At 36.5% G+C, this 22,543-nt stretch overlaps 1 protein-coding gene across 4 annotated transcripts in view; it reads left to right on the top strand.

Annotated features, from left to right (window-relative positions):
* The window catches only part of POLR3G (RNA polymerase III subunit G), a 102,459-nt gene that overhangs the window by 77,077 nt on the left and 2,839 nt on the right, over positions 1–22,543 (top strand). For 3 of the 4 annotated variants that reach the window (XM_058727256.1, XM_058727263.1, XM_058727250.1), the window contains exons 4-7: positions 1,827–1,883; positions 4,522–4,572; positions 13,056–13,138; positions 17,434–17,580. In XM_058727256.1, the coding sequence (XP_058583239.1) occupies positions 1,827–1,883; positions 4,522–4,572; positions 13,056–13,138; positions 17,434–17,580 (338 nt within the window). The remainder of the gene's footprint in view (positions 1–1,826; positions 1,884–4,521; positions 4,573–13,055; positions 13,139–17,433; positions 17,581–22,543) is intronic. The other variant, XM_058727274.1, reaches the window with a different exon arrangement.

Here is a 22,543-nt window from a genome sequence, read left to right as displayed (position 1 = left end):
TTGGGACTATAAATTCAAGCCCCACATTGGGTGTAGAGATTACTTAAAGATAACATCTTTGAAAGAAATGGAATCATAAAATATGACTTTTGTGACTGCCTTCTTTAACTTAGCATAATGTTTTCATGGTTCACCTGTGGTACTGCAGTCTTCATTCCTTTCTATGGCTGAATAATACTCCATTGGTTGTATATACCACATTTTGTTTACCCAGCAACCAGTTGATTGACATGTGGGTCAGTTCCACTTTGGAGCTATCATGAGTAATGCTGCTTTGAACATTCATGTATTTTCTACTGGGTGGACACATGTTATTTCTACTGGGTGTATATCTAGGATCATAAGATAACTGTATTTAACATTTTGAGGAACTGTCAAACTATTTTCCAAAGTTCTTGCAGTATTTTACGACACTAATGTTATATGAGGATTCCAGTTTCTCCACATCCTTGCTAGCACTTGTCATTGCCTTTTTGGTTGTAGCCATCCTACTGGGTATTAAGTGCTGTCTCATTGCGGTTTTGATTTGAATTTCCCAAACAACCAATGATGTCGAACATCTTATCATGTGCTTTTTTCCACGCATATCTTTGCAGAAATGCCAGTTCAAATCCTTTGCCTCTTTTTAACTGGGTTTCAGTAGTTGTTTTTCAATATCACTCATTCTTCTAGAAGTTTACTACTAAAGGTTAAATTTATCTAAAATATGCAATCTGTTGTGGAGAAAATTTTTAAATGCGAATGCTGGGAATTTGTGCTGACTTCTCTTTACAGGTGAAAAGCTTAAGAGCAAGATTGAAGTCAAAACAGTTAAATACCTAGAAAAGCTTGGTCTCTTGGTCTCTCTGATCTATTTATTTTGGTTATCTTTGTCTAACACCATGGTTTTGCTGTTATTTGGGATCATTTTCTTAACATGGAAGAAAAAGTACATACTTGGGCCTTGCTCTTTATGTTTTCATCTTTTGGTTTAACTTCCCCTTTTCATGGCTGTACTCCTAAAACCACATTTTATGATGAACCATGGTTTTAAGCTATAGCATGATGCTGTCACTTACGCTGCCAACTATGGTTTCAAGCTATGGCATGATGCCAACTTATGCTGCTAGGAAAGGGTTTGGGCCCTCATTGAGGGAGTTTCTTGCAGCATAGTGGGCAAAGCAGAAACAAGAGCCACAGCTATGGCTCTCCCATTTTGGGCAAGCCCAGGAGGTCCCTGCAGAGTTGTCAGCAATTGACATGGAAGGCTTTTGGCTTGCTCAAGTCCAACCCTACCTACTCCTACCCTTTTCCCCATTCTGCTCCTCAATGGATTGTAAAAAGTAGCTCACTGAGAAGCCTGACTGTGTATTACTGTATGTATCAAGCACTGGAGGTGAGCAAACAGCTCTCCATCTCCACTTAGGTAGTTAATACATCCCAGTTAAACAAGATTTAAAGACTGGGAGCTGGAGGCCAGTGTCACAAGAAGAAAATAGAAGATGCCAAGTGATTTTCTTTCCTGGTATTTAAGTGGCTTTCTGACCTGGCTTTGGGCTTTTGTGAATATTTTCAGAAGCGAGTCAGGTTGTCTGGTTCTAAAAAACATGCTTAGGGTTTCTGCTCGCCCCCAGCCATTCATACCCAGCTGCTTCTTGCCACTTCCTTAAACGTGTGATACTAATTGAACTTTCCAGTAGGTGTTCAGAAACACTTTAGGCACAAATATAGGAAACTGTGTGTGAAATAAAAGATGTTACCTGGTGTTTTCAGTTATTTTAAAGGAATGGCTTAAATGCAGGCTTATTCTGCAGTTTTCTAATGAACACTTTTTCTTTTTTTTCTAGATATTGAAAGATACAGTAAAAGATATATGAAGGTATACAAAGAGGAGTGGATACCAGGTAATTATAAAACTGAAAATGTTAAAATAATTTTTAAAGTTTATCTCCCTACCCCCTATATTTTTTAGGGCAAATTTTCTATTTTTACCCTAGGAATTTTCACTGTAGGAAAATAGTTTGGCTCTTTTCCTATAATTAATTGCTAATATATATCTTTTGAAAACTAGGATGAAAAGATTTTTATACCATAACAAGGAAGAGTTGAAATGTTGTTGAAGTTCTTAAAATATTTTTTTATAAAATAGGAGTTGCCAAATGCATTTGGGCTTTCCACTTCATTTTCCACAATCACCATTTTTATCTACAGTACCAATTATACTTCCATGTTTGTGAGTGATTTCAGCTTTAGAGGAGAAAACAAATCCAGGCAGACAGTATTGAAGCCAAGCTCATAGACCTTCCTTTCAAGCAGATATAGACTATTTTTATTTGCTAAGAAGCTTTTTCAACAGAACCATATCTAAGAGAGATTTTTTTCAACATTCACAGATTTTCCTTGGACACAGGCAAAGTAGAAGAGGCTGGAGAGATTTCATCCAGCTCATTCATTTTACAGACAAAAAAGTAATTGCCATAAAAATGAAGTGACTTACCAGGGTGACTGGGACAATACTTCTAGAACCTGGGCCTTCTCATTTTAACTCACTTCCCTTTGACATCTCTGTCCTTGTTGTTGTGGTAACTGCCTTTAGTAAGAATATAAATGGCATTTACAGAATTGTTGCTTTCACGAGTAATACTGGTCTTTAAAGTGTGCATCATTGTTAAGGTTGGATTCCCCTTGAACACTCTCATGTCTCCTATATCAGATCTCTCCCATCTTCCACATCATATTCATCTCCTTAAAGGATTCTCTTTACCTACTTTTTCGTGATCACCTACGAGTCATTTATAAAAGCAGAAATATATTCAAAGCAAAATTTATTAATTCAGGTAAAATGGCTTGAGATATAAATGCTTTCTCCAAAATACCCTGAGGTTGTTGTTTTTTTGTTTGTTTTAGTAGGCAGTATTTTTTAATCCATTTTTATGTTGCTTCATTTTTCTGATTAACTCTATGCTTAAAAATTAAAAGAAAGTGGGGCAGCTAGGTGGCTCTGTTTGTTAAGCACCTGACTTCAGCTCAGGTCATGATCTTGTGGTTCATGAGTTTGAGCCCTGCATCAGGGTCTCTGTTGTCAGTGCAGAGCCCCAACTTCGTATCCTCTGTCTCTGTTTCTCTCTGCCCCTGCCCTGTTCGCACTCACACGCACGCATGTGCACACCACTCTCTCTCTCTCTCTCTCAAAAATAAACATTTAAAAAAATTAAAAGAAAGTGATAAATTAGAGAAATTCTTTACCTACTGCAGTCAAAATTATTTATTAGAGTGAATTTACTTTTCCATGGCTGTTTTTATTTTTAATTATAAAGTTTTGGGTTAATTATTAGAATTGCTTAAATTTGCATGTGTTGGGATTGTGGTCATATATTTTAACTTTAAAAAAAAATTCCTTATTACGTAAGAAACACGTATCAACTATAGAAAACTTACAAAATACAGCATGGTCAAATAATACATAAATAATAAATAAGAAAAGCAGCTGTAATCCTAACACCCATAAAGAATTACTATAATATTTTGTTCCCAACCTAGAGCTTTCTCTGCACAAAAATTAAATATATGAAGGGGCGCCTGGGTGGCGCAGTCGGTTAAGCATCCGACTTCAGCCAGGTCACGATCTCGCGGTCCGTGAGTTCGAGCCCCGCGTCAGGCTCTGGGCTGATGGCTCGGAGCCTGGAGCCTGTTTCCGATTCTGTGTCTCCCTCTCTCTCTGCCCCTCCCCCGTTCATGCTCTGTCTCTCTCTGTCCCAAAAATAAATAAAAAAAAAAACGTTGAAAAAAAAAATTAAATATATGAAAATATTTGTATGTTAGGTTTATTTTTTACTGGGATTCTACATGTAATGTCTTATTTTAAGTATTTATTTATTAATTTTGAGACTGGGGATGGGAGAGGGATGGGGAGAATCCCTGGCAGTCTCCATGCTGTCAACGCAGTGTCTGATGTGGGGCTCAATCTCATGAGAACATGAGATCATGGAGATCATGACCTGAGCCAAAACCAAGAGTCAGAGGCCTAACCAACCAAACCACACAGGCGCCCCTGTACTTACTATCTGAGAACCTTTTTCTTATTCAACAGTATGTCATGATTAACAAAATTTTTCTACATTATTTTTCTTGTTATGAAAATTTCCATATTTAAAATTGATTGGATAAATACTATATAACTATTGACAGAAAGTTGTAGAAATTTTATAGCACTATTTCAAAGTTTTTTTTTTTTAATGTTTATTTTTTTTTAATACTCTTTACACTCAAAGTGGAGCTTGAACTCATGACCCTGAAATAAAGAGTCTCATGCTCTTCCAAATGAGCCAGCTGGGAGCCACCAAAGTTCTTTTTAATGAACTCTTTTTTTTTTTTCATAGGAGAAAATATATCACCTAGGCTAAATCTGTACAGTCAGATATTAAGAAATTTTATTTTCACTGATTAACCAACTGTCATGTCCCTTTAAATAGTCATATCCAGTGCCACTAATTCCTAGAGGAAACTGCAACTTTTGTATTTTTTTTTCTTTTGTACATGCAGATTGGAGAAGACTCCCAAGAGAAATGATGCCAAGGAAAAAGTGCAAAAAAGGTACATTGACTAATGTAATAATCCAGGTAATAAAAGGTTATTGCTCAAATTCTAATTATGGAATGAAGTCTCAATCTGAAGTTACACTCAGCATTCTGAATGCTTTTTCTTAAATATGTTTGATATTTTGATTATTGTGTTAAAACTTTCTGTTGTTGGTTTTTTGCTTTGTTTTGATACTTTGTTTAGTTGTTTTTCCGTTCTTTAATTATGGAATTTTGATGTGCTAGAGAAGACTTTTCAAATATTGTAGACATTTTACTTTTCAAAATTTGAAATTTTGCATATAAATGTATTTGATGGTTATACCATCTATATTCTAAGTTTTTTAACTCATATATTTGGAACTGTTAAAATTTGGGAACTGGTAGATTAGAACTTTATGTGGCACACAAAATACCAAAGTGAAAATTTCCACTATGGTGTTCTTTTATAATTCCGCTGAATGAATAGTTGTTGAGAATCTACTGTTGCCAGACACTGTGCTAAAAGAAATGAAACAGTGAGCAAAGTGGGAATAGTCCTTGCCTTAATGGGGCTTACAGTCAAATGGAGTAAAAACATTAAATAAAAACACACTGTCCTCAGTGGGAGGTCAAGGAAGTTTCTTCGAAGAAATGTGATTGGAGCCCGGATTGCATGATGAGTAAATTTACTAAGATGGAATTGGCAGAAGAACATCCGAGAAACACCAGGTTTGTGGGGGGAAATCATGAGTTACAGTTTAGAAGTGGTCTTTAAGGTTCCTTTGAAATATACAAATAGAAATGTTGAGCATGTTGTTGGATACAGGGGGATGGACTTCAAAATGGAGATGATAGGGATCAGCAAGGGTGCTATAATTGAAACTGTGAGGAAGGGTGAGATTATCTAGGCTGAAATTAGAGAATTAGAAGAAATGAGGGCCTAAGCCTAAACTTGGAGGACTGCCAAAATTTAATGGGCTGGTAGAGGAGGTTGAATCAGCAAAGAAAGGAGATGGAAGGAGAAGGGATGGGGAGGGAGAGAGGAGAACCAGAAGAGAGTGGAGTCACAGAAGCAAGAGTATGCAAGAAGTACAGACCATTTCAAATGGTGATCAACAGTGTTAAAGGAGGTTAAACAAAATTGCTATGAGGTCAAGTAAGATACAGATTGGAAAATGTAAACTAATTTTTGACTTATTGATCATTGTTGCCCTCAGCGAGAGCTTTTTAAAAGATTTGTAAGCATGGAATTCAAATTGGAATGGATTAAACAGTAAATGGGAATTTAGGAAAAAGGGACAGAGAGCATAGATGAATGTTTGGGAAATTTGGATATGAAGACTAAAGAAATGAGGTGCCTGGATGGCTCAGTCAGTTGAATGTCCAGCTCTTGATACTTGGTCATGATCTCATGGTTCTTGAGTTCAAGCCCCGTGTAGCTCTGTGCTGATAGCGCAGAGCCTGCTTGGGATTCCCTGTCTCTCTCTCTGAAAAATAAATAAACATGAAAGAAAGAAAGAAAGAAAGAAAGAAAGAAAGAAAGAAAGAAAGAAAGAAAGAAAGAAAGAAAGAAAGGAAGGAAGGAAGGAAGGAAGGAAGGAAGGAAGGAAGGAAGGAAGGAAGGAAGGAAGAGGGAGGGAGGGAGGGAGGGAGGGAGGAAGGAAGGAAGGAAGGAAGGAAGGAAGGAAGGAAGGAAGGAAGGAAGGAAAGGGAAGGAAGGAGAGGGAGGGAGGGAAGAAAGAAAGAAAGAAAGGAAAGAAAGAAAGAAAGAAAGAAAGAAAGAAAGAAAGAAAGAAAGAAAGAAAGAAAGAAAGAAAGAAAAAAGAAAAAGAAAGGAAGGAAGAAAGAAAAAGAAAAGAAAGAAAGAAAGGAAGGAAAGGAAAGAAGGAAGGGAAGGAAGGAAGGAAAGGAAGGAAGGAAGGAAGGAAGGAAAGAAAGAAAGAAAGAAAGAGAGAGAGAGAGAGAAAGAAAGAAAGAAAGAAAGAAAGAAAGAAAGAAAGAAAGAAAGAAAGAAAGAGAGAGAGAGAGAAAGAAAGAAAGAAAGAAAGGAAGAAAGAAAGACGCCTGGGTGACTCAGTCAGTTAAGTGTCTTGACTTCAACTCAGATCATGATATCACAGTCCGTGGGTTCGAGTCTCGTGTCAGGCTCTGTACTGACAGCTCAAAGCCTGGAGCTTACTTCAGATCTGTGTCTCCCTCTCACTTTGCCCTTCTCCTGCTGACTCTCTCTCTGTCTCTCTGTCTGTCTCTCTGTCTGTCTCTCTCTCTCTCTCTCTCAAAAATAAATAAACAGAGGGGCACCTGGGTAGCTCAGACCGTTAAGGGTCTGACTTCAGCTCAGGTCATGATCTCACAGTTCGTGAGTTCAACCCCATATCTGGCTCTGTGCTGACAGCTCTCACTGTCCCTCCCCTGCGTTTGTGCTCTGTCTCTCTCTCTCTCTCAAAAGTAAATAAATAAACATTAGAAAAAAATTGAAAATAAATAAATAAATAAATAAATAAACATTTGGAAAATTTATAAAAAAGAATAAAGAGAGAAAAAGTGAAGTAGCCAGACAGGTTAATAATAATAGGGCTAGCAATTAAGAGAAGAGATTTCCTCCCTTACCCCTCTCTTTTTTTTTTTAGGCCTGGTATTTTGCATTTTGCTTTTTAAATAGACTTCATTTTTTTTTTTACCATTTTATTTAATTTATTTTTTTTAATTTGCATCCAAGTTAGTTAGCATATAGTGTGACAATGCTTTCAGGAGTAGATTCCTTAATGCCCCTTACCCATGATTTAGCACATCCTCCCTCCCGCAACCCTCTGTTTGTTCTCCATATTTATTTGGAGTTATGAATAAAGCTGCTATAAACATCCACTATTGTGTCGACATAAGTTTTCAACTCCTTTGAGTAAATACCAGGGAGCATGATTGCTGGATTGTACGGTAAGAGTATACTTAGCTTTGTAAGAAACCACCAAACTGTCTTCCAAAGTTGCTCTACCATGTTGCATTCCCACCAGCAACCAATGCCAGTTCCCGATTTTATATATCCTGGCTAGCATTTGGTGGTAGTGTTCTGGATTTTGGCCATTCTAATAGGTGCATAGTAAGTATCTCACTACTATTTTAATTTGCACTTCTCTGGTGACTTATGATGTGGAGCATCTTTAATGTATTTATTTGCCATTTGTATATCTTGTTTGGAAAGAGGTCTGTGGCCCATTTTTTAATGTTTTGTGTGGGTGTGTGTCTGTGTGTTCTTATTGTGAAGTTTTAGGAGTTCTTTGTATATCTTGGATAACAGTCTATAAGAAAAGCTTACTCCTGCTGTATCTCCTTTAGTCTCCTACCACTACTATATTCACAAAATTTCTGACACCAGGTGTATGGAATTTTTTTTCTCCACACCAAGCAGTTCTCTGCAACACCAGCTGTCTGTCTTACAATTTAATTCAGTTCCAAAATCAACTGTAATTAGCACAGACCCCACATGTTAAGGACTCAGTCCAGCTCCCCACTTCAAAAGCCAATTACAAGTAGTAGGTTCCCCAGATTACCCATAATTTCTATCCGACTTGGCTACAGATCAGGGGTTCCTATGACCCTCCTCCCACTTGGATTTCATTTACTAGAACAGCTCACAGAACCCTAGGAAACATTTAGGTTTACCGGTTTATTATTTAATAAAGATATGATAGTGGATACAGATGAACAGTCAGATGAAAAGGTAGATAAAGTAAAGTCTAGAACGATTCCTAACACAGGAACTTTTCTGTCTCCCTGGAGCTGGGGTGCCCCACCTTCCCAGCATGTGAATGTGTTTACCAACCTGGAAGCTCCTCAAACGCCCATACTTTGGGGATTTTTATAGAGGCTTCATCACATAGGTATGATCAATCATGAACTCAGTCTCAAGTCCCTTTCCACTCCAGGGGAATGGAGAATGGAGCTGAAAATTCCAGGCTTTTAATCATGGTTTGATCTGTCTTGTGCCCTTATCCTGAAGCTGTCTAGGAGCCCCCAAGAGTTGTCTCCTTAGAACAAAAGATACTCCTATCACGCAGTAAATTTCAAGGGATTAGGAACTCTGCCAGGAACTAAGGTCAAAGACTAAATATTAGAACAAAAGATGCTTCTAGTGTTTTTATCACTTAGGAAATTATAAGGGTTTTAGGAGTTCTGTGCAAGGAACCGGGAAGAGAGACCAATATTTTTTTGTATTATTTCAAATAGTGCTTTATCAGATACGTCTTTTGCAAATATTTTCTCCCAGTCTGTGGTTTTTCTTCTCATTTTCTTGACATTATCTTTTGCAGAGCAGAATTTTTTAATTTTAATGAAGTCCACCTTATCAGTTATTCCTTTCATAGATCATGGCTTTACTGTTATATCTAAAAGGTAATTACCAAACTCAAGGTCATCTAGAGTTTTACAGTTTTGTGTTTTGTATTTAGGTGGTGATCCATTTTGAGTTCATTTTTGTGAAGAGTGTAAGGTTTTTTAATGTTTGTTTATTTTTGAGAGAGAAAGGGGGAGGCAGAGAGAGAAGGAGACAGAGGATCCAAAGTTGGATCCAAAGCTGGTTCCGTGCTATCACCACAGAGCCTGATGTAGGGCTCAAACTCATAAACTGTGAGATCATGACCTGAGCCAGAGTTGGATACTTAACTGACTGAGCCACCCAGGCACCCCTATATTCACTTTTTTTTGCTTGTGGAAGTTTAGTTGTTCCAGCATCATTTGTTGAAAAGACTCTTTTCTCCATTGTATGGCCTTTGCTTCTTTTTCTATATTTTTGTGGGTCTATTTCTGGGCTCTCTATTCTATTCCATTGACCTTTGTATATTCTTTCACCTTTACCGGGAAGTCTTGATTATCAGAGCTTTAGAGTATGTTTTAAAGTCTGGTAGTGTCAGTCCTCCAACCTTGTTCTTTCCTTCAATTTTGCGATGCCTATTCTAGATCTTTTGCCTCTCCATTTAAACGTTAGAAACAATTTGTTGATACTATAAAATAACTTACTAGGATTTTGATTGAGATTGCATTGAATCTATAGATGAAGTTGGGAAGAACTGTCATCTTCACAGTATTGAATCTTACTATCCATGAACATGTAATATCTCTCCATTTATTTAGATGTTTGATTTCATTCTTCAGAGTTTTATAGTTTTCTTCATATAGACTATGTACTTATTTTGTTAGATTTTATCTAAGTGTTTCATTTTGGGGGTGCTAATGTAAACAGTAGTAGATTTTTAATTTCAAATTCCACTTGTTCATTGTTGGTATATAAGAAGGCTATTGACCTTTGTGTATTACCCTTGTATCCTGCAACCCTGCTGTAATCACATATTAGTTTCCAGACTTTTGGTCTCATTCTTTCAGATTTTCTGCATAGATGATCATGTCATCTGTGCACGAAGATAGTTTTGTTTCTTCCTTCCCAATCTGTTTACCTCTTATATCCTTTCCTTATCTGATGGCATGAGCAAGAACTTCTAGTACAATGTTGAAAAACAGTGGTGAGAGGGAACTTTCTTGCCTGGTTCTTAATCTTAGTGGGAAAGTGTTAAACTTAAACTTTTCACCTTTAAGTATGACGTCAAGCCTTTCACCATTAGATGTAGCTATCGTTTTTTTGGTGGCTATTCTTTATCAAGTTTAGGAAGTTTCCCTCTATTCTTTGTTTACTAAGGGTTTTTCGTTACGAATGGGTGTTTGATTTTGTCAGAGGCTTTTTGTGCATCTGTTGATACGATCATGTGATTTTTTTTCTTTAGCCTGTTAATTTGATGGATTAAGTTAATTGATTTGGGAAGATTGAACCAGACTTACATACCTGAGATAAATCCTACTTAGTTATGATGTATTATTCTTTCTATACATTGTGGGATTAGATGTGGTAAATGTTTTGTTGAAAATTTTTGCTTATATGTTCATGAGAGATTGATCTTCTGTTTCCTTACTTATAATATTTGTCTGGTTTTGGTATTAGGGTAATGCTGGCCTCACAGAATGAGTTAGGAAGTATTGCTTCATCTCCTGTCTGCTGAAAGAAATCCCCCTCCCCTTTTTAACAGCTTTATTGAGGTATCATTGACATATGATAAAATGCATATATTTGAATATATAATTTGGTAAATTCTGACACATGTATTTAAAGTGGAAGTATTTCTATTTTGTTTCATTTCAAAGCTACAGTATATAAGAATATTTAGCTTGATTGAGTACAAAATATTATGTTAAAAACCCAAAATAGGGGCGCCTGGGTGGCTCAGTTGGTTAAGTGTCCGACTTCAGCTCAGGTCATGATCACAATTTGTGAGTTCAAGCCCCGCGTCAGGCTCTGTGCTGACAGCTTGGAGCCTGGAGCCTGCTTCGGATTCTGTGTCTCCTTCTCTCTCTGCCCCTCCCCAACTTGTGCTCTGTCTTTCTATGTCTCTCAAAAAATGAATAAATGTTAAAAAAAAATTTTTTTTTAAAAACCAAAATATTATACATTGAGATATAATAGTTTTATCTGCTGTTTTTTTATACCTTTGGCTTTTATTGGGCAAATATATTATTTTTACAATATAGTAACATGTGCATTAATGATACTGGTCATGTCCTAGTGGATTGTAAATTTGTAGCAGACTTTAAAGAGCCAAAAAGAATGTATCTGATTTGGAAAAATTAATTTTTTCAAATATATCCCACTGACTACTCATCCCTGGAACTTTATATACACGTTGATTATTAGTTAAAACTTCCAGTGTGTCAGAATTTCCATTTGTTAAAAAACAAAACAACAACCATAAAACTTTGTTTTCATTCTGAGCTTTTTTTTTTTTTTTTGCATATTGTATAATTTTTGTGTTTTATTCCTGGTAAACTTATACTCTCCTTTTTGTTAAGATGGCCTCTACTGATTTACATGAAAGTAAATAGTACCCAAAGGGCCAAAGGCTGAAAAATTTTTTTCTTGAAGAAGCAGCTATTGGCAGATATTGAAAGAAACAAACAAAAATTCAAATATATGCATGTATTTGGCCAAAGATGAGGGAAAAATGCCTGTTAATGTTTTGAGGTTAAAACAGTCTTTTAACAAATTTTGGAAATTTGACACTTCTCCCCCAGTTGTACATAAAAGAATTAGTGATTATGTAAAAACAGTTTAATAAATAGCAAAAGATACTTAGTTGCCTTTTGGCAACTGACTTTATTGGTTAAGAAATCAGTAGTTTTTAATAAGTTCATTTACCTGACCATGTTCTATAATACCATTAAACAGACTTATGTGTTATGAAATTTAAATAATTCAACAGAAGATTCTTAGAGAAAAAGACTTCATTATGTGAGTAAATTACATTCTTAGCTAATGTTTTCTGATTTCGATATCATAATATATATTGAAATCTAGTTCATATATGATACTATATTTTATGTGCTACAGTTCAAATTAAACAGTCTTTACCCTCAAGGGGAACAGAAAAAATTACCCATGATTAAATCTACCTATTCCTTTTTTTTGAACAAAACTTCAGATAAATATGTTTGGGGTTCTGAGTTCAGTGATTCCCTGAGGGGCAATTTGGTATGTAACACAGTAAATTGTAATTCCATCAGTTATGGGTCATCTACCACAATCTAAAAATTTCTTCTTTTATAAGTTAAATGTTAATCTTTAACAAAATTACATATTTCTGAGCTATATTTTCCTGTGTTGCCAAGTAATTTCTAGGTATTTAGCTTGATTTGGGGAAAGGACTATAATACTTTCAATCACAATGGGACAATTTTGTAGCATATCATAATGCCTTGGTGACTGACTGGAAGGATCTATATGTGAAATAATTCTCTATGCCCAGAAGTTTTACAATAGCTTCAAAATGCAGTGTTTTTTATATGGCTCAAAAAAATTACCCCAATGCCATTAAAACATTTATACTGCTTTGACTTTTCAGGTTCATATAATGGGCATATTCAGGGTAGCCATTTTAATCTTCATTCCAAAGATAATGCTTATGTTGCGTGAATATAACCTCTTTCTCATTTCCTTAACCATTGACAAATGGTTATTTATTTATTTATTTATTTATTTATTTATTTATTCTGCACTTGCTTTTTTATTTTCCGAACCTGGTCAAATTGCCCTACTTAAAACAAAGTACACCAATCAGTGACCAAGAAGCCAATGCAGATGATATATTTGTGAGATTCTTTCACTGGTCCTCTGGTGCTTCTTCCTGAAGTAGCATTTTAGCAGTTTGGGCTTAATAACATTAATTGCCAGTACAGATTTTCGGTACTAGTAAAAAGATATGTGGTTACGGTCTTAAAAAACTTCCTATTAAGTGATTATCGTTGACTCCTGATCATGGAAAATTGGGGAGGCATGCTGATTGATTTTGTTATTCTTTTGGAAAATTCAGTGTGCAAATTGGATGACTGCCCAGTAGGACATATCACTATGCTAGACAGCATATGAAATATAATACACAGTTTCTGTTATAGAAATATGTGTTAACAGCGGTTTTACTTTAGCAGGCCCCAAATCCCAAAAAGCAAAGGCTACGGGCAAAGGCGCGTCACTCACTAATACTGCAGATGTATTGAAAAAAATCGAGGTAAGGTTTTCTTCTTACTGTAAGAGCAAGCTGTAAAAGTATCATGCCTCCTTCACCTTCTTCACTCTTTACACCTTCTCCCACTTGTTAATCGTACCTAGATTTGGCACAACCAATCCCAGCACACAGGGTAACTAGAAAGATTTGAACATTGTTGGCTGGTAGATAAGGAGGCTCCATCCTGTCCTTCATTACCACTTACCTGTCAACTTACCTTACCTTCTGTCGCCTACTTCCTTTTCCATGTATCCTATTTTCCCCTTGAATGTCTGTGTATTCTTATTTTCCCCTGGCATTGGAATTATGTATTGGAAAGAAACACAAAAGAGTTATATACCTAAAATGTATTTTTTTAAAATATTTTTAAATTATTTTTTAAGTTTATTTATTGTGAGAGAAAGAGACAGAGTGCATACGCACAAAAAGGGAAGGGGCAGAGAGGGAGAGAGAGAATCTCATGCAGGCTCCATGCTTACTGCAGACATCGACCTAGGGCTCGTCTCACAACTGCAAGATCATGACCTGAGCGAATGTCAAGAGTTAGACTCTTAACCGACTGCCACCCATGCACCCCCTGAAATGTATTTCTTTTAAAAACCTCTCATTGTTTTTTCCTATTATTGTATATGTACTTTTTTAATGCTTTTTTTCTGTCTCATGTTGAGTGCTTTGAGAGAAAAGTACATCTTATAGAACTTAAGTTTATATCTTCATTGTTTTTAATATTTCAAAAAATAAAAAAGAGAAAGTATCCAAAAGGTTAATAAACTGAAAATTTCTCCTCCCATTCTTGCGCCTAACCATCCAGTTCCCCCCTTGTAGACAATCAGTATTCCCTGTTTCTTACAGATCTTTCAGAAATATTTTATGTATAACAAATACAGATTTTTTCTTTTTCGTTTTAAAGACAAAAGTTAGCATATTACACTCTTCTGCATTTTCATTTTATTACTTGTAATCAATTGGAGATGATTCTATGTCAGTCTGTATAGACTTGCCTCATTCTTTTTTTTTTCTCCTTTTTTGCCTACCCTATAAGAATGAACCATAGTTTATTGAACCAATACCTGATTGATGGACTTAATGTTTCATCTAGTGTTTTGCTATTATAAACAGTGCTGTAGTGAATTCATATTAAGTATGTCATTATACATATGTAAAGTAGATTTATTGAAGTGCATTTCTTGGGTCAATTCTTATGTGTATTAGAAAATAGGGATGAATATTGACAGATCACTCTCAATGGAGGTTATACCAATTGAGGAAGTCAAGGCTTTAAAACTTTTACTTGTTGGGGCACCTGGATGGCTTAGTTGGTTAAGTATCCAACTTCAGCTCAAGTCATGATCTCACAGTTCCTGAGTTTAAGCCCCACATCAGGTTCTCTGCTGTCAGCATGGAGCCTGCTTCAGATCCTCTGTCCCCCTCTCTCTCTGCCCCTCCCCACTGGTTCGCACACGTTCTCTCTCTCTCTCTCTCTCTCTCTCTCTCTCTCTCTCTCCCTCCCTCAAAAATAAAATAAACATTAAAAAATAAAAATAAAGAAATAAAACTTTTACTTGTTTGGTCAAGTTGGCATAGCTATGTGGTAACAGAAACTCATATTTGTTATTTTATTTTTTAACTAGTACTTGAGCTGGAGATAACATGTATGAAAATAAAGCCAGGAGGATATTGAAGGAAAAGTGATAACTGTCAGGTTTAACTGTGGTAGAATGATGGATGAGGTTGCAGAACTTGCCAACTTATATTAACTGAACACAGATTCAGACTGTTGTCAAAGCTTCTCAAAACTGCATGTGACATGTGCTATAAGGAAGATTGATCTGAATGTAGTCTCATCAGAACAAATGATGCTTCCAGGTTTTCTACATTTAAACACCTTTTTCATTTTGCACATTGTTAAAATTAGAGTTTTAAATCTAGAAATCTAAATGAGTTAGCTTTATTAACTCTGAGTTAAAGAGTAAAATTAGCTTCTGGATGACTCTATTATTGTTTCATTTCTTTAGCAAAGTAGTTGCAAATTTATTATAATAAAACTTATTTGGGGGCGCCTGGGTGGCTCAGTCAGTTAAGCATCTGACTCTTGGTTTTGGCTCAGGTCATGATCTCTCAGTTCGTGGGATTGAGCCCCACATGGGACTCTGTGCTGACAGCATGGAGCCTGGTTGGGATTGTCTCTCCCTCTCTCTCTGCCCCTCCCATCCTCGTGCTGTCTCTCTCAAAATAAATAAATACTTAAAAAAAAAAGCTTCTGTGGATTGAGAAGGAGTAACATACAGTCAGATCTCATGATTAATGTGTGAATAATCAGACAGCAGTAAAGTAATATTTGAGCTTGTATTTGTTTGATTTACAGGAAGGCCTCTCTGTAGGGTAGCTATGTATTATTTAAACTAGAAGAACTGTTCCCTTTCTATAAGTTAACTGTTTGCAAAGTGTTTTCATGTTATGTCAATCACATTATTCTTACAACAAATCTGTAAGATAGTAGGGGTAAATAGTTAAATCTCACAGAGGAGAAAATGGAGACTAATAAGCAGACAAACCAAAAATAGCAGTTTACCACAAAAAGAATAAAGTAGTGAGAGAATGTGTGTGGCTCTGAGATCATTTTTTTTAAATTGCAGTTATCTGCAATAGTTCACCGATTTAAGTATTTTATGGGTTTGATTTAGATCTACGTGGTAGAAATAAAGTTGTTATTTATTTAAAGATATTTGAGGTGGCAGTAATGGAAATAAAGACTTCCTAGTCATACACAGCACTGAATGAATTCTATATTTGAAAAATATTTTCCTTAATTAGCTTGAATAAGTGTATATCTAATTGTGAAATAATAGCTAATAGCAGGATTTTTCAGATATAGTGTATACTTTTCACAGAGTTAAATAAACATAGCAGCACAGTTTTCTTTTAACTACACAATATTCGTGGGTTGTAGGCCTCTTTACTGCAATATGATTAAAATAGAAAAGAAAAAACTCCATATGTTAATGTCAACATAGCATCATTATATGTGGGTATGTGTGTATGTATTTACAGACACTTCAAAAGATCTATAAACACGATTTTATATTCGCAGGGCTCGAATTCACGAACCAGGAGATCATGACCTGAGCTGAAGTCAGTTCGCTTAACCGACTGAGCCACCCAGGCACCCCAGAGAGCATTCAACTTTTGATCTCAGGGTCCTGAGTTCAAGCTCCAGGTTGAGAATAAAGCTTACTTTAAAAATAAATAAATAAAGGGCACCTGGGTGGCTCAGTCAGTTAAGCATTTGACTCTTGATTTTGCTTTGGCTCAGGTCATGATCTCACAGTTCGTGAGTTCGAGACCTGCGTTGGGCACTGTGCTGCTGGTGCGGAGTCTGCTTGGAATTCTCTCTCCCTCTCTCTCTGCCCCTTCTCTCTCAAAATAAATTAAGCAGGCATTTTGAAATGTTATCATTATATTCTCTTTTCTCCTTTCATGTTGGAAGGACAAGAGAATAACATCCTGAAAGTGTCTCTCCATAAACTGAATCAACTCAATATTTTAGAAGGAGGTAGGAAGGAAATCATAAAAATAAAGCATTGTGCATTAGAGCTGATACCCTAGCAATACCTGAGATCTAGTTATGAACTAACAAAAACAAAGTAAATGCTAGTGTAATGACAAGACAGAGAGTCCCTCCTTTTTTTTTTTAATTTTTAAAAAATGTTTATTTATTATTAAGAGACAGACACAGAGCATAAGCAGGGGAGGAATAGAGAGAGGGGAAAGACACAGAATCTGAAGCAGGCTCCAGGCTCCAAGTTGTCAGCACAGAGCCTGATGTGGGGCTCGAACTCACAAACTGTGAGGTCATGACCCAAGCCGAAGTCGGACGCTTAACTGACTGAACCACCTGGGCACCCCAAGAGTTCCTCCTTTCTTGAGTGAACTCACAGTTTCCTAGGTGGTGGCCTGGAGTTTTAGAATAAGATGATAGGTTAACTATATTCTCCTGAGCTAAGCAGGGAGGTTAAAGTCTAGTGAATTCCATTTAAGTTAATGAAGTTCAGGGGCGCCTAGCTGGCTCAGTTGGTTGGGCATCCAACTTCCGCTCAGGTCGTGAACTCACAGTTCATGAGCTCGAGCCCCACATCGGGCTTGCTGCTGTCAGCCTATGAGCACAGAGCCCACTTTGGATCCTTTCCCTCTGCCCCTCCCCTACCCATGTGCTCTCCTTCTCTGTCTCCCTCTCTCTCTCTCTCTCAGAAAAAAATAAAATAAAAAATTTTTTAATTAGTGAAGTTCATTTATACCAGGAATTGGAAAAGAGAGGTGATGGTGAAAAATCAGATGAGGAAAATGAAGAGAAAGAAGGAAGCAAAGAGAAAAATAAAGAAGGTGATGATGATGAGGATGATGATGCTGCAGAACAAGAGGAGTATGATGAAGAAGAGCAAGAAGAGGTAATGGTCTATTGGAGGATGGTAACAAAGTTACTAAGTTTAAGGATTATCAATGAGATTCAGATATATGCTATATAATTAAAATAACAAACCAAAACCAAGTTGATGGGTACCAGGGATGTATCATTATCACTGCTATCAATTCCTTAGTGTCAAGAGAATTATTATTGCATTGAAATAATGATACTAAACTGAATGTAGGAGGTAAAAATAACTCCAGAGGCAAGTTTGTAAGTGGAAGTCCACAAGTTAAGGAAATTGATCAGATTAGTTTAAGATTTATCTACATAAAATTTTAAATCAGCAATGACAGTAATTAAGAACTTAGTCACTAAATTCAGAGTCTGAAGAGGAAATCCCTGCAATGCATACCATCATGTTTTAAATCCCAAAGTGCATGTGGACCCTGTCAGGGAACATGTATGATCCAACCCCAAGTATCCGACTGAGGCAGGACTTAGCGGTTTGGGTTTGGGATTTCTCACTTTTAGAAACATGGTGCATTTCAAAATAGAGACAGTCATTTTTGATTATTTATTTTTGAGTAGATTAACTTTGTTGGTTATGGCATCTTTGGGACTTAGATACCTCTTACAGTAGTCCTAGGCTGAGAGTTTCTTCTCCATGACAGTGCACTTTGTTTTCACTCCATTATAGCTCCTCACATGCCACCGAATCTTTTCTTTACCTGAAACTGCTACAGCTATGAAATCTTTATTATATGCTTTAATTAGTTTACATTAAATTTTGGAATTTTTTTTTTTTTTTGAAATTTACATTGGTGTAAAGGGAGAGGTCTGGATCCATTTTTATCTATCTCCAAATGGCTAGCCAGCCGCTAACCTCATTTTTAAACACTTTTCTTTCTTCACTGGTTTGAAATTCCCCTGTATCAGCTCTCAGAGTCTCACTTTGACTTAGATGTATTTCTGAGATCTGGTTTTGAACCATCACTCTGCTGATGCAATTAATAGAAGGTTCTGATTATTAACATTTTTGGAAGAATTTTCCTGAGTATTCTTTATTCTTCCAGATAAATTTTAAATTTAAACATTTTAAAATTAAACCTGTCTCCAGCTTTCTTTCCGGATCATTCACTTTTTTATTCCTACACTCTGACATGTTTGAGACTGCCAGGCTCTCTGATTCTCTATTTCCCTTTCATTGGTTCCTTGTCTTAATTTCCTTCCCTAAGGGACCTAGACCCTTGCTCACCCTTTAACTGCTTTCTTGCCATTCCTCTCTTCCCTTGTCCTCCCAGCACCCACTTGAGATCAAAGTAACCTGTGATCAATTCCACTGTCTCCGCTTTTCCCCTCCAAACTGCCTATTGAGCTTTTTTGAGGAATCACAGGAACCCATGCCACTAAAACAACACTAGCCCCTTTTTGTTGGCTTACATGATTTCTCTGTTTCTCTTGTCAAATCCTCTGTCTACGGCAGTTATTTTAGATCATCTCTTTTCTTCTTAATCCCTCTCCTTGACTACCTTTCTTTTCACTCTTAGCAGATAATAGCATCTTCATACAGAAAATGAAGCCATCAAGAAGATACTCCCATAATTTCATGTCCTCTGCCTTCAGACTAAATGTCTTTCCTCCTTGTTTTTGTTTTTGTTTTTTTGTTTGTTTGTTTTTCCAGTGGAAGAAATAGGCTTCATCGTATTTGGAACTAACTGTCTTGCCTTTTTGGGGGTGGGAACCATAATCCTCATGTCATTTCCCTTTTCATATTTTCAATCTCTTTTCCTACTCATATTTTCCACTCATGCATTAAAACATGTTCATCTCTCGGGCCGCCTGGGTGGCTCAGTCGGTTGGGCATCCGACTTCGGCTCAGGTCATGATCTCATGGTTTGTGGGTTTGAGCCCCACATCGGGCTCTGTGCTGACAGCTTGCTCAGAGCCTGCAGTCTGCTTCAGATTCTGTGTCTCCTTCTCTCTCTCTCTCTGCCCTTCCCCTGCTCATGCTCTGTCTCTGTCTCTCAAAAATAAATAAATGTTAAAAAAAAAAATTAAAAAACAAACAAACAAAAACATGTTCATCTCTCATTATGATTCCCCTCCAAGTGTGCTGCTGTGTCCTGGGAAGTTGTTTAGCTTGCTTCACTTGCTCACTGCCCTGTAACCTCTTGCATTTAGTTCTTTTTCATCTGATTTCCACCTACATGCTCTTAAAATTATTGCCACCAAGTTCACCAATAAATAAAATTTAGTCCTTATTTCACTTGACTTTTCTGCAACATTTAACACTCTCACAACATCATGATTAAAATATTATTTCCTTTATTTAAATTCAACAAATTAAGGCAATTATGGCATCAGCTATATGCCAGGCATTGTGCTGGATGCTAAGACATAGGCAAACATTGTTGCTTGTCTGGGTTTTTGTGACACAACACTTCCTGTTTTTCTCCTAGTCTGGTACCTTTTCGTGGTCTCTTTTGAGTTCTTTCTTTTCTCATCTTTAAATGTTAGTATTCTTCAGAGTTCTTCCTTTGGATTTCCTTTTCTCTCTACAGTCTCCCTGTATGCATCCTTATCCAAAGTTTTAGTTGCCCTATATATACCTATTACTCATTTTCTTTCATTCAGTGTGTTTTTATACTAAGTGGTTCTTAGAATTGTACTAGACATGGGGAATATCGGGATCAGATACAGTTCTCCCATCAAGGATATTGGTCTAGTGGGGAGACACACAAGAGAAGAGACAATTATAATATAATGAATAATGCTATGGTGTAATACCTAGTTCAGGATGTTACAGGGGTACGTAAGAAGGGCACCAAACTCCATTTTAATGATATGAAAGAAGGTATCTCAAAAAAGACAATCTGAAGACTAAATCACATCAAGACGAAAAATGGAGTGGAAGATAATTACAGATAGAGGAAAGAGCGTGGAGAAGGCTTGCAGGTGAGGAGGGTTTAGCATACTAGTGTAATTGACCAGGTGAGTCAGTATGGCTAGGCTGGAGGATGTAAGTGGGGGTGTGTGGAGACATGAAGCCGGAGACAAAAAAAAAAAGGGGGGGGATCTTAAGTACCAGGCTGAACAATATTACCTTACCCTTAGTGCTGTGGGGAGCCATTGAAGGGTTTTAAGCCGTAGAGTAGTTTTATCATATTTGTATTTTAGAAAGCCCAGTTGCTTGGATTGGAAGGAGCCATGGTTAGACCATGTTTGAAAGTTTGTTGCTATGAACCAGTGGTTCTCTACCAGTGGTAATTTTGCCCTCTGAGGTATATCTGGTAATATTTGGAGACATTTTTGAGTGTCATAACTGGTCTTGGGGGTCATGGCATGCTATTAGCTTTTAGTGGCTAGTGGCTTGTTTTCTAGACAAGGCTGGCTTTTGGAATGCTCTGCTTATAAAGTCTGCTTGAGGTGAGCTCTGTTGAGAGTAAGATCTTTCCTAACAAGAATAACAGACATCAGGATTCTAGTAGTTTCAGAATTCTGTGTTAGGCCTTAGCAAAGCACTAAACAGTTTATATAAATATGTTTCCACTTTAATAGAGAAATGATACCTGTTTTGAGCATGAGGCTGGGTGAAGGATGAAGAGGGGAGATTAAAGACTTTTCTATATTTATTCTTTACTCTTTTTAGCAGTCAATTAATGAAAAAAATCATGCTAATTAACTTACTTGATGTATTGAGGATTTGATAAGCATTGTTTCTGAAGAGTAAATGGAGCAACCATATATAGTTATATGGTTTATAGATATATAAAACTATCTATATAACACCTCTATGTAAAATTCAAGAAATACAGACTTTTTCTTACCTCGGTCTTGTGAATATCGTTATTAAAGAAAAAAAATCAAGCATTCAAATGAAAGCCAAGAACCATTTAAGCCATCAGTTTCAACAAGTTCTCACTTTGTACCTGTATCAATATTATTAACATCACGAAATTACCTATTGTGAATCACTGAATGTACTTGGAGGTGCTCATGTCCAAAGCATAAATTGCATGTGCTTGATTTGGAATAGTGGAGTATCCCTTCCAATTTCATTTACAGTCAGGTTCATTTGAACTCTCAACCATGCCACACCTCGCCTGTACACTAGCCCCAGGCTTCAGCCATATTTCCAGACATCATTAGATTTCTTGGCAACAGAGAAACCAGGCCATCTTACTGGAGATGATATGGAAACTTACTGGATATAGAAACTTAACAGTGTTGAGGGAAGACAAAGTAATGAAATCTATATCTGAATAATGCAAGTTGTCTTGCATTATTTATATAAACTTACATAGTAAAAAATCCCACCACATAGATACTTATAAAGCTGAAATCCAGATGCCTTTCTTTAGAGAATAGTCTCTATTTTGTTACTGTATCGTAACTCCTGTTATAGAGAGTAGAAATGCAGATTAATATTTTTATGGCAGATTTCAATGATGTACAAAAATCTAGTAATTAGTAAAATAAACATCTATGGACTTATCACCCAGCTTTAACAATCATTAGTTTATAGCCAGTCTTTCAACCACCCATTCATTCACCCAGTCCACTCCTATCCCACCCCACTTCCATTCCCCATCCACCTTGGATTATTATAAAGCAAATCCCAGGCATTGTATCATTTCATCCATAAATATTTCAGTATGGACTAAAAAATAAGGACTCTTTAACAACATCACAACATCATTAGTACACCTAATATCCTTAATATCATCAAATATTAAGCCAATGTTCAAATATTTTCAATTGTCCGCCAAATTTTTTTTGTTTGTTCCAATCAAAATCCAGATACATCCCATACACTGGAATTGGTTAATAATGCTCTTAAATTTCTTATAATCCATATCCAAAATGGATTTTTAAATTTTTGATAGAAAGCACAGAAATATCAGGAATCATTTACATGGATAATAGTCTTACCCTGTCTTAATAATTGAAATGTTCCCAGGAGTTTAATCCCTCTTAACCTCAAGGAAACTGAGGGCTCCCGG

Source organism: Neofelis nebulosa, chromosome 1, assembly GCF_028018385.1.
Source record: "Neofelis nebulosa isolate mNeoNeb1 chromosome 1, mNeoNeb1.pri, whole genome shotgun sequence".
Classification (NCBI taxonomy): domain Eukaryota; kingdom Metazoa; phylum Chordata; class Mammalia; order Carnivora; family Felidae; genus Neofelis; species Neofelis nebulosa.
This window is presented reverse-complemented; position numbering and strand designations above follow the sequence as displayed.